Source organism: Lethenteron reissneri, chromosome 8 (genome assembly GCF_015708825.2).
Source record: "Lethenteron reissneri isolate LAM-NWPU_2019-01 chromosome 8, ASM1570882v1, whole genome shotgun sequence".
Taxonomy (NCBI): Eukaryota; Metazoa; Chordata; class Hyperoartia; order Petromyzontiformes; family Petromyzontidae; genus Lethenteron; species Lethenteron reissneri.
In genome coordinates this window covers 755,219-768,516 of record NC_083786.1, presented here as the reverse complement: position 1 = coordinate 768,516, position 13,298 = coordinate 755,219, and the positions used below count along the sequence as shown (strand labels likewise).

The 13,298-nt window shown below is 51.8% G+C and overlaps 1 protein-coding gene across 2 annotated transcripts; it reads left to right on the top strand.

Annotated features, from left to right (window-relative positions):
* Positions 1-28: 28 nt before the first annotated feature.
* Positions 29-9,860, top strand: C8H10orf88 (chromosome 8 C10orf88 homolog). Of its 2 annotated transcripts, none has more exons than XM_061577859.1 (7): positions 29-575; positions 1,999-2,226; positions 3,009-3,078; positions 5,491-5,700; positions 6,166-6,391; positions 7,417-7,591; positions 8,624-9,860. In XM_061577859.1, the coding sequence occupies exons 1-7, from the start codon at positions 439-441 to the stop codon at positions 9,069-9,071; spliced, it is 1,494 nt and encodes a 497-aa protein (XP_061433843.1). In that variant the 5' UTR covers positions 29-438; the 3' UTR covers positions 9,072-9,860. The 2 variants fall into 2 exon arrangements, with proteins under 2 accessions (XP_061433843.1, XP_061433852.1); XM_061577868.1 differs by having other exon boundaries at positions 31-575; positions 8,627-9,859.
* Positions 9,861-13,298: the final 3,438 nt, after the last annotated feature.

The following is a 13,298-nucleotide window of genomic DNA, read 5'->3' as shown; positions in this document are numbered from 1 at the left end:
CCCCCCCCACCACGCGGAGCGATTCTCGCGACGCGATTCCGATTCACCACAAATCGATTCCCCGGTCTGCACGAGTCGAGTGATGGTACAGTGTCCAGTGATTGTACAGTGGCACAGTGATTGTACAGTGCACAGTGATTGTACAGCGGTACAGTGATTGTACAGTGCACAGTGATTGTACAGTGGTACAGTGATTGTACAGTGATACAGTGGGGTTCGCGCTCATTGTGCGCACTGCGCTCGCCGTGCCAACCCACACGGCTCACCCCCCCCCCCCATTCTTGTGCAGGGGAATTGAGTTTGCGGCCCATACGACGTACAGCCGTCTCCATACGGGCAACGGCAAAATCAACATGGGTGTGCGTCCCCATGTCATAGTACATTCAAGTTGAGTTTAGTTACAGCTCCTGCCGCCCCCCCACCCCTCACCCGGTCGCGATGAGTGGCGGAGCCGCGGGGCCGTGCGCGGTGCGGAGCGCGTGGGGGGCCATGCGGGGCCCCCCTCTGTCTGCCGCGCTGCGGGTGGTGCGGGAGGAGGAGGAGGGCAGAGCGGGGGGCCGGGGTCCTGGGGACGGGTGAGTGGAGTCAGGGAGGGAGCCGTGGGGGGGGGGGGGCTCGGAGTGCAGAAGGGCGACTTGGGCCCAGCCCTCGTGGCTGGGTCATCGCCGTCCGCCCGAGTGGTTGGCGAGCTCACGCTGACGAACTTGTGCTGCTGAACGCGGCATTGTCAGCAGATTGTGACAGCGACGTTGCTGTTACAATCTGTCCTTGTGCAGGGAAACTGACGTTCCAATGCGGGCAACAACAACAACAGCAGCAACAAGAGTTTGTGTCTATTTGTTTGTGTTTCTCCCTTGTGATGAGACTTGGTCTACAATGAAGGCACTGGGTTGACAGGTCAGGTGTCACCCGGGATGTAATTTACTTTAATACAGCCTGAGTGCACTGCTGGTGAGACGCTCAATGTTGAAGCCGTCCCAGAGCGTTGCTGGCGTTAAAGCAGTCGCGTTGCTCGTTATGTTGAGCAGCCCCTGATGGAAGTCCACGCGGCTGATGTGATGATGTGATGTGTGAACACGTGGCTGTCCTGTCGAGGGGCTGCTATGCTGAGGAAGGAGGACGGAGTGCCTGGTTGAATGTGTGGCAATGGACTATGAGACATACAGAGAACTATAGAGAGACATTGGCGACAGGCCACTGCGAGTGTGACCATGCAACCAATACTATTACCATGTAGATACACAGAGATCCATAGACTCGTAGAGATACATAAAGACTCATAGAGACCCAGACCCATAGAGATGCATCGTGACCCATAGAGATGCATGAACGACAAGCCACAGTGATTTTTTTTTGTGGTCATGGACTCCGTGGACCACTGTAGTCTGTACTTCAACGGAGCAGGAACGGCAAACTACAACAACTCTGTCCTGAAGCCATCTGGTTGGGGCCACCAGAGCTTGACATGGGCATCTAACTCCTGGGGATACCGCTGCCATACGCAACCATGGGATAGAATGTATATTGTTACCGTGATGGAGGTTTAGTTTGTCCTTGTGTGTTTGTGCCGGTGAGTGTGTGTAAGTGTGTGAGTGAGTGTGTGTGAGTAAGTGTGTGTATGAGTGTGTGTGAAAGTGTGTGTGTGTAAGTGTGTGTGAGAGTGTGTGTGAGTGTGCAGCAGGCTGTGGAGCGGTAATGCCGAGGTTAGTGCGCTGCGCTACCAACCCGGCGACCCAAGTTCGATTCCCGCTCACGGCCAGCACTAGTGACGATTATCTGAAACGGTCCTGGGCCTCCTCCCCTAGGTCGATTCAGCCTCAAATGAGCACCTGGTGCGGTGTGTAAACATCGCCTATGGGGAGACAAAGGCAGCCGGGCGTGGCGTTGGCCACCCACCCCCTCGTGCGCTGTGCCGACCTTCATAGGTGCTCGCTACAGCACTTGCCCCAACAGTCTGTTCAGGCTATACAGGGGATCTTTGTCTTTGTATTGCAACAGGGTGGAGCTGGTGCGGCTGTGCAGGCCTTGTGGGGAGGAGCAGCAGCAGCAGCAGGGCAGCAGCAGTAGCAGCTGCACGGTGGAGCTGAGCTGCTCCGGCCACGAACTTTTGGTGGCGGCCGTGAGCCTGGAGAGCGAAGCGCGGACCGTGGAGCTGTATGCCGAGGGGGAGTACGTGGGGAGCGCGCGGGGCCAGCCCCTGCCCGGAGGAGGACCTTATCCTGACAAGTATGGAGGAGCCGGCTCCACCATGGTCCCTCCCCGGCACTCACACCCATGTCCACTCGAGTCAAATCAGTTTGACTCGAGTGTCATGGTGTGCGTCAGGGTAGTGACGCACACCGTGACACGCACCGTGACACGCACCGTGACGCACACCGTGACACATACCGTGATGCACCGTGACACACACCGTGACGCACTGTGATGCACCATGACACACCATGACACACCGTGACACATCATCATATTGTATGGTTTCCATTTGGCACGATTGGAAGTTTCGAATAGAATTCGGTGTTGATGTAACACATACCAGGTTTTCGTGGCCAATATGATTCATAATAGATGTTTGAGTGAGGAGAGATAATACAAATAAATGTAGCACTTAGATATAATCTCATGTTTTAAGATAAGTTCGTCACCCTATCGTGGTGAGCTGAAACAATTGGCACGTTACCATTCAGGTTTATTTTGTTTAACCTTGAGACCTGAAGAAACCGGGACGAGTCTGATGGGCGCGAGTTAAACACTTGTACCCTTGACAGTTTCATTTGAGGGTCTGACAATATACATTTGGCCAGATCATTCTTACGTGGCCTATCCCAAAAATATATTATGAATAACGACTCAGTGCTATTTATTTATATATCATAGTTGTATATTTTTTACTTCCACATATGCACAAATTCACAGGTGTCACTTTTTCATCACGTATGCGTACACAAAATGTATTATCTTAATAAAAAATAACCCCATTCTGCATCTTTCCGTCGTGTCGTCGCGCGCAGTGGTGAAGAGGTGAACCTGTACAAGACGCACATCTGCCTCGAGTTTCCATCGCCATCCTGCGAGCTCAAGGCAAGCAAAGCCCGTGACCATCGGCCGTGTCTCCACACACTCCACACTCTCCACATACTCCACCCACTCCCTAGGAGCTCCACACACTACACGCACTTCACCGAACTCCAAACACTCCACGCACTCCACACACTCTACACTCCACGTACTCCACGCACTCCACACACTCCACACACGTCACACTCCACACACTCCACACACTCCACACTCTCCACACTCTCCACACACTCCACGCACGACCGTCAGTCGCTCGGCCCGGCAGCTCCGTGGTGAGTGCCCGACTCAGAGCGGGAAGGCTGTGAGTTCAAACCACCAATTATTCCCTAAAATGGATCAAATGTAGACCGCTTTGCTAGATGACAATGGCATTTTTTTCAGAAGCGACCTGGCCACAAATTATAGCTGAACTAAGTGACTCATCACGTGGAAATTTATAGCAGACAAATACTCTGAATGCATTTTTCCAAATGTGGAGGTAAAAACCGGAGGACCCAAAGAAAAAAACACACGTCAGAGAGAGAGATGCAGACTCCAAATATACAGGCGTCATGGTTGGGATCGAACCCACGACCTCCTGTATGCTAGGCTCGGTAGTTAACATCTCGCCATCACGAGATGTTACCTCTGCCACGTGTTTATGGAATTTCCACCAGGTTGCTTGACCTTGTTAGCAGAATGAGTGCCACATCGTTGTTAGTTTGGGCACGGATTAACTTTAGGTTTGAAGTTTCCGCAGCATTGATACATATGTATTTTTTTCTACTTTATTCTGGAGTAACTGTGCGTGTGACTTCGTCACCAGCTGCTACTCAAGTCGCCGTCTGTCCGCCCGGTCTCCGTAGACCACAGAGGGGTCGATGAGCGAATTAGGTGTGGGGGTGTAACAGGAGGGTGAATGTCACCTGTGTGTGTGGCTATAACGCCGTATGTATGCATGTTGAACTTCTTTCACACCGTACATAGCCAACCGTCCTCGTCAAAGGTGCACTCACAGATTGTGACTATACCAACAAAGTAGGTTTTCGAAGCCAATATGATCCGTATTTGTTTCACAATTAGTTTCTTTTGGGCGAGATTGTGTCGGTGTAATGTCAGTTTTTTTTAAATCTATAACCCTCCACCACCCAACAGAGCAAATAAAATGCAGTTGTGACATGGGCAAATATACCAATTGATTTAGTTTTTCAGCAAAACCGGAGGAATAATAAAAAGCTGGATTTTTTTGTTATAATTAGAACAAATATATATTGTTTGGGTTAGGTCACATATTCTATGCCAAAATTACAAGAGTTTCGGCATAAACTACTATGTGGCCGCCCCAAACACAAACATAGATCTGTACAAACCGCTTGCTTGAGACCAAGTGGCAGCAGCAGCAGCAAACATGCAGCAGCAATTCTAGATTTGAAGCTTTCGTGACTGCAAGGATTCATATTCTTAGGTTTTTTCGGTAAAGTCACGTAGGTAAAACATTAAAATTAATAAAAGTAAAATAAAATAAAAATCACGACGTTTCGGAGGCAACACAAGTCTCCGTCATCAGGTGGGACCGTCACAGCCAGATTTTGCTGCATCAAGTGAGGCAATGATTCAAGATGTAATCCCTTAAAAGTAAGTTGAGGGGGGAGGAGAGGGGGGGGGGCTCATCAGAATGCTCATCAGAATGTGGTAGCCAATGAATGGAACGATACGTTCCATTCATTGGCTACCACATTCTGATGAGCTCCCCCCCCCCCTCTCCTCCCCCCTCAACTTACTTTTAAGGGATTACATCTTGAATCATTGCCTCACTTGATGCAGCAAATCTGGCTGTGACGGTCCCACCTGATGACAGAGACTTGGGTTGCCTCCGAAACGTCGTGATTTTTATTTTATTTTACTTTTATTAATTTTAATGTTTTACCTACGTGACTTTACCGAAAAAACCTAAGAATATGCAGCAGCAACACACACAACACCAACACCAGCAGCAGCATGCACAGTAGCAGCAGCAGCAGCACACACAACACCAACAGCAGCAGTAGCATGCGCAGCAGCAACAGCACGCACGACACCAACAGCAGCAGTAGCTTGCATAGCAGTAACAGCACGCACGACACCAACAGCAGCAGTAGCTTGCGTAACAGAAGCAGCAGACTGTAGAGTGGCAGTAGCAGCGGCTACAGTTCGGCTGATGAAGCCTTAACTGGCTTCCTCGGGCCTCGCCTGATAAACTTTAGGCTTCTTCAGGCTTAGTCGGGCCTGATGTTGATGGGAAGCAAGCTCTTTCTTCCAAAGTGATGTGAAACTCTGTCATTTGGGAATTATGAAAATAAAAAATCTGCTCCTTTATTCATAGCGTCAAGGTACAACAGTGAATTGGTGACATTTTTAAATGCATTTTAACACGGTCACCGCTGTTTTATTGTTCAGTTGATGTCACTGGGTGACAAGGAGTATGTGAGGATCAGAACCCTGACCGTGTTGGTTCGTGAGCGAGGGGCCCTGGGTGGAGCGGTGATGATTCCCGGTGTGACGCCCACGGTGGACATGGACAGGGTGTGCTCCATGATGGAGTCGATGGGAGCAACGCTGTCTCCAGGCGCACAGAGCCTCATGGGCCTGGTGCAGCAGCATCAGCAGGTGAGGGCGTCACATGCGTCTTGCTCTCCCGCATCTCTCCCGTGTCTCCTGCATCTCGTATGTCTCCTGTGTCTCTCCTGTGTCTCTCCTGTCTCCTCTTTGTGCCCTCGCATCTCTTCCATCACTCACTGCCCCAGCTACACTCTCACAGTGTTTCTGGGCAACCCTCAAACACTGAGCCCTGCTGTTAATGGGACACTTCCAGTCATAAGATGAATTTATCACGCGGTTTCTCCGATACACATTCCACACAGCGTGATGAAGAAGACTCTCTGTCGCCCATTATTCTAACAGCCGCAGTGTTAAGTCCCATTCAACGTCAGCTGCGCTATGTTTAGGAGAGCGACAAAAACCCCTTGCAGTTACGGACCACGTTTGACACCGAGGTGTCACTGACGCGTTTTCCCGTGTGCGCCACTGTACGCGCCCAAGTCGATGTGAATCTGTTTGTCCTGCTCCCAACAGAATCGGAAGGCTGCCGGCAGCACACTTCAGGGCATGCTCATGGCGGGATTCTGCTCCCCTCTCGGCGGGGTGGACGTTGCTTCCATGCTGAAGCTCGGCATGGCCGCCGCCAACGCAGCGGGCGCAACACGGGGCCCGGCCCTCGGTGGCGCCCTCCCCAGCGATGCGCTGAGTCGCTCTCTTCACGTGGCTCCGTCAGAAGATTGCCGCGAGCCGCCGGCACCAGGTTAGACGTCGCCACGTAAAAGCCGCGATCGTCGTTCGCTTAGTCGTAGGGCAAATCCAGTCGGTCTCCTTTATTTTAACCGGGAGGTGACGTGAACCCGCTGAAAGGCATGAAACAGCGTTGCCTCGTTTGTAAGCGCGACCCGAGTTACATCAAGAACGATTTAAGTACACCAATATGTTAAGAACATTTAAAAAATATCCCCCTCCACCTCACTTCGGTTGGCTACATACGGTGCGAAAGGAGTTCTACATACATACCCTCCCATCCTTCACCCCCTCCATCCCTCCCCTGTAAGATTTCAACAATGGACTCAGAAATAATTGATGCATTATGACGTGTTTATTGCTGAAAATGTACCCTGCGTCATAAAATGTTAATGAAGACAATATAAGAGGAAAAACAACTTTCAAGGAAACAGATAGAGACTGACATTTGCAATAATCAACTAAACCAAGTCCAAGGGCTTCTGAGTTGGGCTCCGTTTTGAGCGTTCCGTCATCGTCAGGAGCCGAAGTCAACTCGTGAAGACACACCCAGCACGTGGTCCCGTGGCACAAGCCTGATAGAGAAGCGACGCTCCGCATGCAGCGCGACCCGGACACAACGCGCCGGGGGTTACAGGCGGCCCGTGCAAGCTCACGCCCACCGTTACATTTAAATCCTGAGGTGTTTCCCCGCTCTTGTGCGTGCGGCTCGTATAGTGAGCCGGAAAGCGATTTACTTCAACGTTAATCCTTGACAAATGGTGCCCTCCAGCCAATGGCGAGCAGGCAGGCTCTGGCTCCCCGCGCCGCACTTTCCCTTCGCCAATCCTCCCTCTGCCATCGTCGGCGCTCCTCCTCCATCTCTTGTTTCCTCGTTTGCATTTTGCACCCTCGAACCCAGAAACTGATTCTCGCGTCGTGATCAAAGTGTAGGGAATGGCATACGCGTTCAAACCGATTTAACGATTTACTTGAAGAAAACTCGTTCGCAACGAAAAAGAGTCTTCTAAATATTCACCGATCACTTTGTTTTTTCAGGAGACAGGAATTCTCCGGCTCTTGCAGAAGGCGCCTCGGGAAGTACGAGGAGTGATAATGGCCCCGGCGCTAGCAACGGCACCCGGCCGTCGCCAAACGCCGCACAGGCACCAAGGAGCGACGCCAACGCGGCCTCGGCATGCCAGGCCTTGGCGAGCCATGCACATCAGCAGAGGTGTGTGTGGCACCGGTCTCCTGAGAGATGGGCGCGGGGGCCTCAGTTGTCATTGCTAGGGTTGCCCACTGCCCTCGCTTGACCCAGATATGGGAAGGGGGCGAATCGTCAGCTTATTTATTGCTTTCCTTCTAATCTTCACAACAGAGCTCATGGTTATTTTGTGTCGGATTATTTAGTTTTGTGATAAATTAGGATTCGTATCGATAACATTGGGAAGTTCACCGGCATAGGTCCAAGTAAGGCTGACTTCTGATTAGACACTAAATGTGGAAACCGGTCCAAAGTTTTGCCTGTGGAGAACCAATAACAACACCCCGCGGTGGCGAGATGTTGACTACCTCGCTTGGTATACAGGTCCTGTGTTCGATCCCGACCCTGACGCCTGTTGTATATTTCGAGTTTGTGTGTCTCTCCCTGTGGTCGTGTGGATTTTTCTCTGGGTCCTCTGGTTTTTTCCTCCACATTTAAAATCAAAATGTGTTTCGAGTATTTGGCTGCTATCATTTTCCACATGATAAGCCACTTTGTTGAGCTATCATATGTGGCCAGGTCACTCCTGAAAAAGAGATAAATAGCTCAGTGGGCCTTACCTGGTAAAATAAAAATAGTTTCATAATTTTTGAATACTTTAATTTGTGCACTTCCAGAAAGAGGCCGTGTGGCTGATGGGATGTGTAAAAATTACCTTTACTCCCTCTATGTAAACGTTGTACTCACATTGTAAATGTTGTGGGTTTTACTCCCTAACACACCGATGTTTGAACTAGTAACTAATTGGCGCATTTTGTTTACGTGACAAACCTTACTAGTTGGCTGTCGGGTGGTGGCGGGTTTAACGACACGTTTATATTTATGTAATCTAACCCAAAATAACCTTTATTATGAATAAAAATTTACAAGTTACATGGAGGGACAGATACGTGAAGAAAGAGGCATATTCTCTGCTTGCTCATTTGCTCTGTAAATGAGTGCATATTTGGTGAACTTTTACCGAAAGCAGCGATGCCATGTTTCTTGGTTGTGTATCAGCAGGAAGCGGTGCGTGGAGAATGAGGAGGGAGAGCCGGCTGATGCAGAAGCGACACCGAGAAGCCCTGGTCACTGGGATGACCCGGAGCGGACACGGGGGGACTCGAGAGACGGCAGCTCATTGGGGAAGTGGAGCGACGAAGCGAACGTAGGTGCCCGCCCGGTGTCGCAGCACAGGGAGGATCGCCGTCAGCAAGGACCGCCACCGGCGCCGGGCGGTGGCGCTGGCAGTGCGGAGGACGCACGCTCTCTGGAGAGGCTGCTGCTGGCCCGAGTGGAGGAGTCGGAGAGGAGACTGATGGGCTTCGTGGACCTGCGACTGCAGGCCCTGCAGGCCCACATTGATGCACAGTTCACGGCCGTTCGCCGGCTCATCATAGACAGCGTCGGTGCGCCCAAGGCAGCCGGAGAGACCCGGAGTGCGGGGTGGGACTCCGTTCCTAATTAAACATCTGTCACGGATTGTGCCACGGAGCCAACACAGTCGTGACTCAGACTGACGGATGTTTCTACGTATTGTGTGCATCCTAAAAAGTATCAAAGCCATCGATTTGCTTTGTGTATTCTTCCTCCCACGTGTCGACGGGTCACCGGTGATCTTGACACGTTTTCCCTGCTCAGGTGGCCGCTTGTCTCCGGGGCGTCTGTGAGAGCCAGTCGAGGCTGCAGGCATGACTCGGTGGAACAAAGTTGCCGTATTTTGGGGAATTAAGGTTTCTAGACCGGTGGACAAAAGCCCACCCCACGTCATTCACTGTTGCCAATGAGGCTATTCTAGTATATTGAGTTCTCGCCTGGTTGAACAAATAAACTTGAACTTCACCAAGGTATGTCTCCAAGTGAATATAAAACCACAAAGCCCCTTGTACACTTCAGGAAAAAAGCGTTGCAGCGGTTCCAAGTGAGCAGAGTACCTCCGGATATTGTAATTATCATGAAGCTTCAAATGAAGAGGATCCGACGGATATATTACAAAGGTGAACTTGTCAGGTGTGTAACTTCTTGGCGAGACTGCAGTGCCTATTTGTCAAAGTGCTTTGAGACGCGTATCCGGGAATCGGCGTTGCAGGCAGTTGTATCGTTCTCCAGGTCGCCTGTCACTATCTTGCTGGTGGGATGGTCAGGGCGATCTGCTGCTGCTCAAATTGAGCCTTGAGGCATTGGTGCTCATCTCTCGTTTACAGCCCTGAGCCAGTGGTGGAAATTCCACATTCCAATGGCAGGGTCGAGTCTTACCCATAGAGCAACCACCGTCGACTTACCCACAAAGTAAACCCTTAAATATATTCGCTGGATATATAATTTGCGGTTTTGCCTATTTGCGACGAATTTACCACGGTGCGACATGCACTTGCAGGGTTGCGTTTTAAAAATTCGTGGCTGTAGTTCGCGACAAGAAGTCGTGAGCCGCAGGAGAGCGGCGCGGATCGCGAGTGCGCGAAGTCGACCCAACGCCACAGCGCTCTCCCTCCCGTTCTGCCTCTGCCGCGCTGTTCACACGCAAGTGCTTTCCTTTACAATGCCTTGTAGTGACTGTACGCACCGCGTTATGCACTCCACGCACCGTGTTGCATAGTATGTGCACCGCATAACATACTGTGCGCACCGCGTTACCGTGAACCGTGGCCCCAAAGCGAAAAGTGACATCATTGAAGGTCAGTTTAATACCCTATATTATGAATTTATATTTGCACTTAGAAATGTTTCCGTTAATTATTTAAGGTAAATTAAATAACTACAATATATGTAATAATTAATATATACATGGTTTTTTGTTTACATTTAAATCTAATATGTTTGTGCCCAATAACCATATTTTCCTCAATCTTTTGAGTATTAATATTTGCAGATATATTTGCGCTGTTCCCCAGGAATGTATCCCCCGCAAATTTTAAAGGGTTTCCTATATTTATTTTATCGACTGCTGCGGTGGTGAGATGTTAACTCCCTCGCCTGGTATGGAGGAGGTTTAGGTTCGATCCCGATCCCGACGCCTGTGTAGTGAGTCCAACTGAGTCGCACACGTTGTCTTGGGAGTAACACGTTTGATTAAACTCTTAGCACAACATACTCCAGGCTATGAACACAACATACTCCAGGCTATTAACACAACACACTCTCGGGTGGTGACCACCCAACTAACCACGCTACGGCGGAACTAGACACGCTTCCACGCCAAGCTTGACGTGGATCCCCTGCCTCTCCAACAGTAAGAACCCCAAGCCCCTCTCAGGGCCCCCCTTATATCGGGCCGGGCTGGGGCTGGCTCCACCTCTCGCCCCGCCCACCTCGATCTCTCTCGCCCTTGCCCGAAGGCTCTCGAGAGTTCTTCTCATACCATGTGACCACCCATTGGCCCCCTCCACCGGTGGCCCCCTCCAGTATCATCCGGTCAAGTGTCCCCAGGTCAGCCAGAGTATCGTGCCCCCAACGTAACCCTAGCTGGCTGACGCTCTCTCGCTCTCTCAACGGGAGCCCGCCCCCACTTGGGCTGGTACTACACCCCGTGTCCGGGGTGTTCACACAACATGTCTCCCCGTCGTCGCGTGGAATCCTCCGGATTTTCCCTCCACATTTAGAAACATCCGTTTAGAGTATTTGGCTGCGATAAATTTCCACGTGATAAGCCAACTTCGTTGAGCTATCATTTGTGGCCAAATAATTTCTGAAAAAACTGTATAGCTCAGTGGGCCTTAAAAAGTTGAGTTTTTAGATGTAAACATCACAGCACTACTGCAATTCACAAAGTGCCCAGTGAGCTGATTGAAATGATTTACAGGGTGTGACAGTGCAGAGAGGTCATGAAGAATGCACTCGGAACCTGAGTGAATATTCTAAGGAGTAAGCTCATTATTCCGTGGGGTTCCGAAGGTGTTCGAAGGCGATAACGTCAAGGGCAGCTGCCCTCCCCCGATGTAAGACACGTGCCAAAGCAATTCATGGCCTAGCGCAGTTCGCAGAAACGGGAAAGCAACGCTCACAAGCCCCTGTGCTTGCTCGGGCCCATACTGTGCCGTGTCCCCGACAAATCTTGAGTATCTGGTATGACGTGTAAACATCGCCACTGAGGAGACAAAGTCGGTCGGGCGTGGTGCTGGCCACCCACCCCTGCGTGTATCGTGCCGGCCTGAAAAGGTGCCCGCTAACATCACTTGCCCCAAGAGTCTGTTAAGGCTACACGGGAGGTCTTTGTCTCTGCGTGATCCACCAACCCTCACACTGAAGTGCAGCTGTGGGGGCCGGCGTCCACTCCACCGCCCTCGCTGGGCAGGTGGGGCGCGACATCCGTCCCCTCTACTCCCCCCTCCACCGCGTCGATCGGCTCCCGCCGGGCCCCTGCCGACCGGGTGATCACCCCCCCCCCCCCCCCCCCGTGAGGGACACAGCTAAATTGCTGGCTCACCGCCGCACGGAGTTAGCCCACACTCACCCGTGCACACCACAGCCAAAGCTACGAAGCGGACAGCGGCACGCTAGCGCCCACAGCTGCGAGCGATTGCCTCTTAACACGCGGCGCGCTGCGGCTCCGCGATGACTCTGCCGTGTCCCCCACCACTCGCACTACGCGGCACGCAGCGGCCACAGCTGCGGCTCTGCCCTCACTCTCGCCGCGCGTCTGCCCATGCAGCCGCTCTACACAGGAATCACAGACACGACACCGATGCTTGCGAGCGGCTCAAGAAGGCAGGATGGCAGGGGGGGGGCAGTTTTGGCGACCAAGATGTTGAAGAAGAGTTTTGTCTTGAATGCCCCGGGTTCCCCTTTTCATCCCCCTCACTTCAACAACCCGGGGTCGCGTTATCCCGCGCGGCCAATCGTGCACCTACCTGTGAACCTCGCTCGTTTCCCTCCCCTTACACGGAGCATTGCGGCGGTTACTTCGGCGGCCTATTGTCTAATCACTCGTACTCATTCATTTCTGACTCAACCTATTTAATCTGGAAGGGCGTCCGGCTGGCGAATACACACCCTGCTAGTGGGTACTCAGTCTGGGGCCTGGGGAGGTCGTGGCACTGTGATCCCCTGACCTCATAGTCTGCTCTGCTCACTTAATACTTCACCCCAGCCCCCTCTCCGATGTCGTGCACGACTCATTGCGGCTGGCCCGGTGAACCTTTGTTAGCCCATACAATTTTAAGCCAATTTAGGGGCACCGCAATGTGACTTGTCCTGCGAGGGTCGGCCAATCTCCTGGCACCGGGACACCGCGGGACTTTCCTCCTAGGGACTCTTCGGATGAAAACCCGTTGTGCCAGGCGATCCCCCCAGGACACTCCGTGTGTGCGCTGCGTGTGTGTGCTCAGGGTGGGGGCCAGGGGGAAGTCGCGGCGCTTGCAGAGTTGCGCTGCGGTCGTGGCACCACACAGCAAAAGACATCCAGCCAAAAACTGCAACCTGGAAAGTTCGTCAACACGTTTAAAAACAGACAAAATGTATCTCAAGTTTCACAAACGATATGCTGCTAACCTAGAAATTGGCTCCTGCTGTAATGCCTTGCCTCCAATTGAGGCTGTGGTTCAGCATTGCTTTAAAGCAGCGGCAGCAGCGTCTGATGAAGAGAAGAACGCGTGTTGTGATAACAGCGATTTACAAACACACGGCATTGTAACACGCGACATTGTAACATACAGCGACGGCGCCACGGAGCTTGTAATCATTCAGGGAGTCGGTGGGT

Bases quoted from the DNA above. Each gene is read 5' to 3' on its own strand.
- C8H10orf88 (XM_061577859.1), top strand. From the start codon at position 439: ATGAGTGGCGGAGCCGCGGGGCCGTGCGCGGTGCGGAGCGCGTGGGGG. The intron at 2,227-3,008 runs GTATGGAGGAGC...CGTCGCGCGCAG, and splicing joins GGAGGACCTTATCCTGACAA to TGGTGAAGAGGTGAACCTGT. The intron at 3,079-5,490 runs GCAAGCAAAGCC...TTTATTGTTCAG, and splicing joins CGCCATCCTGCGAGCTCAAG to TTGATGTCACTGGGTGACAA.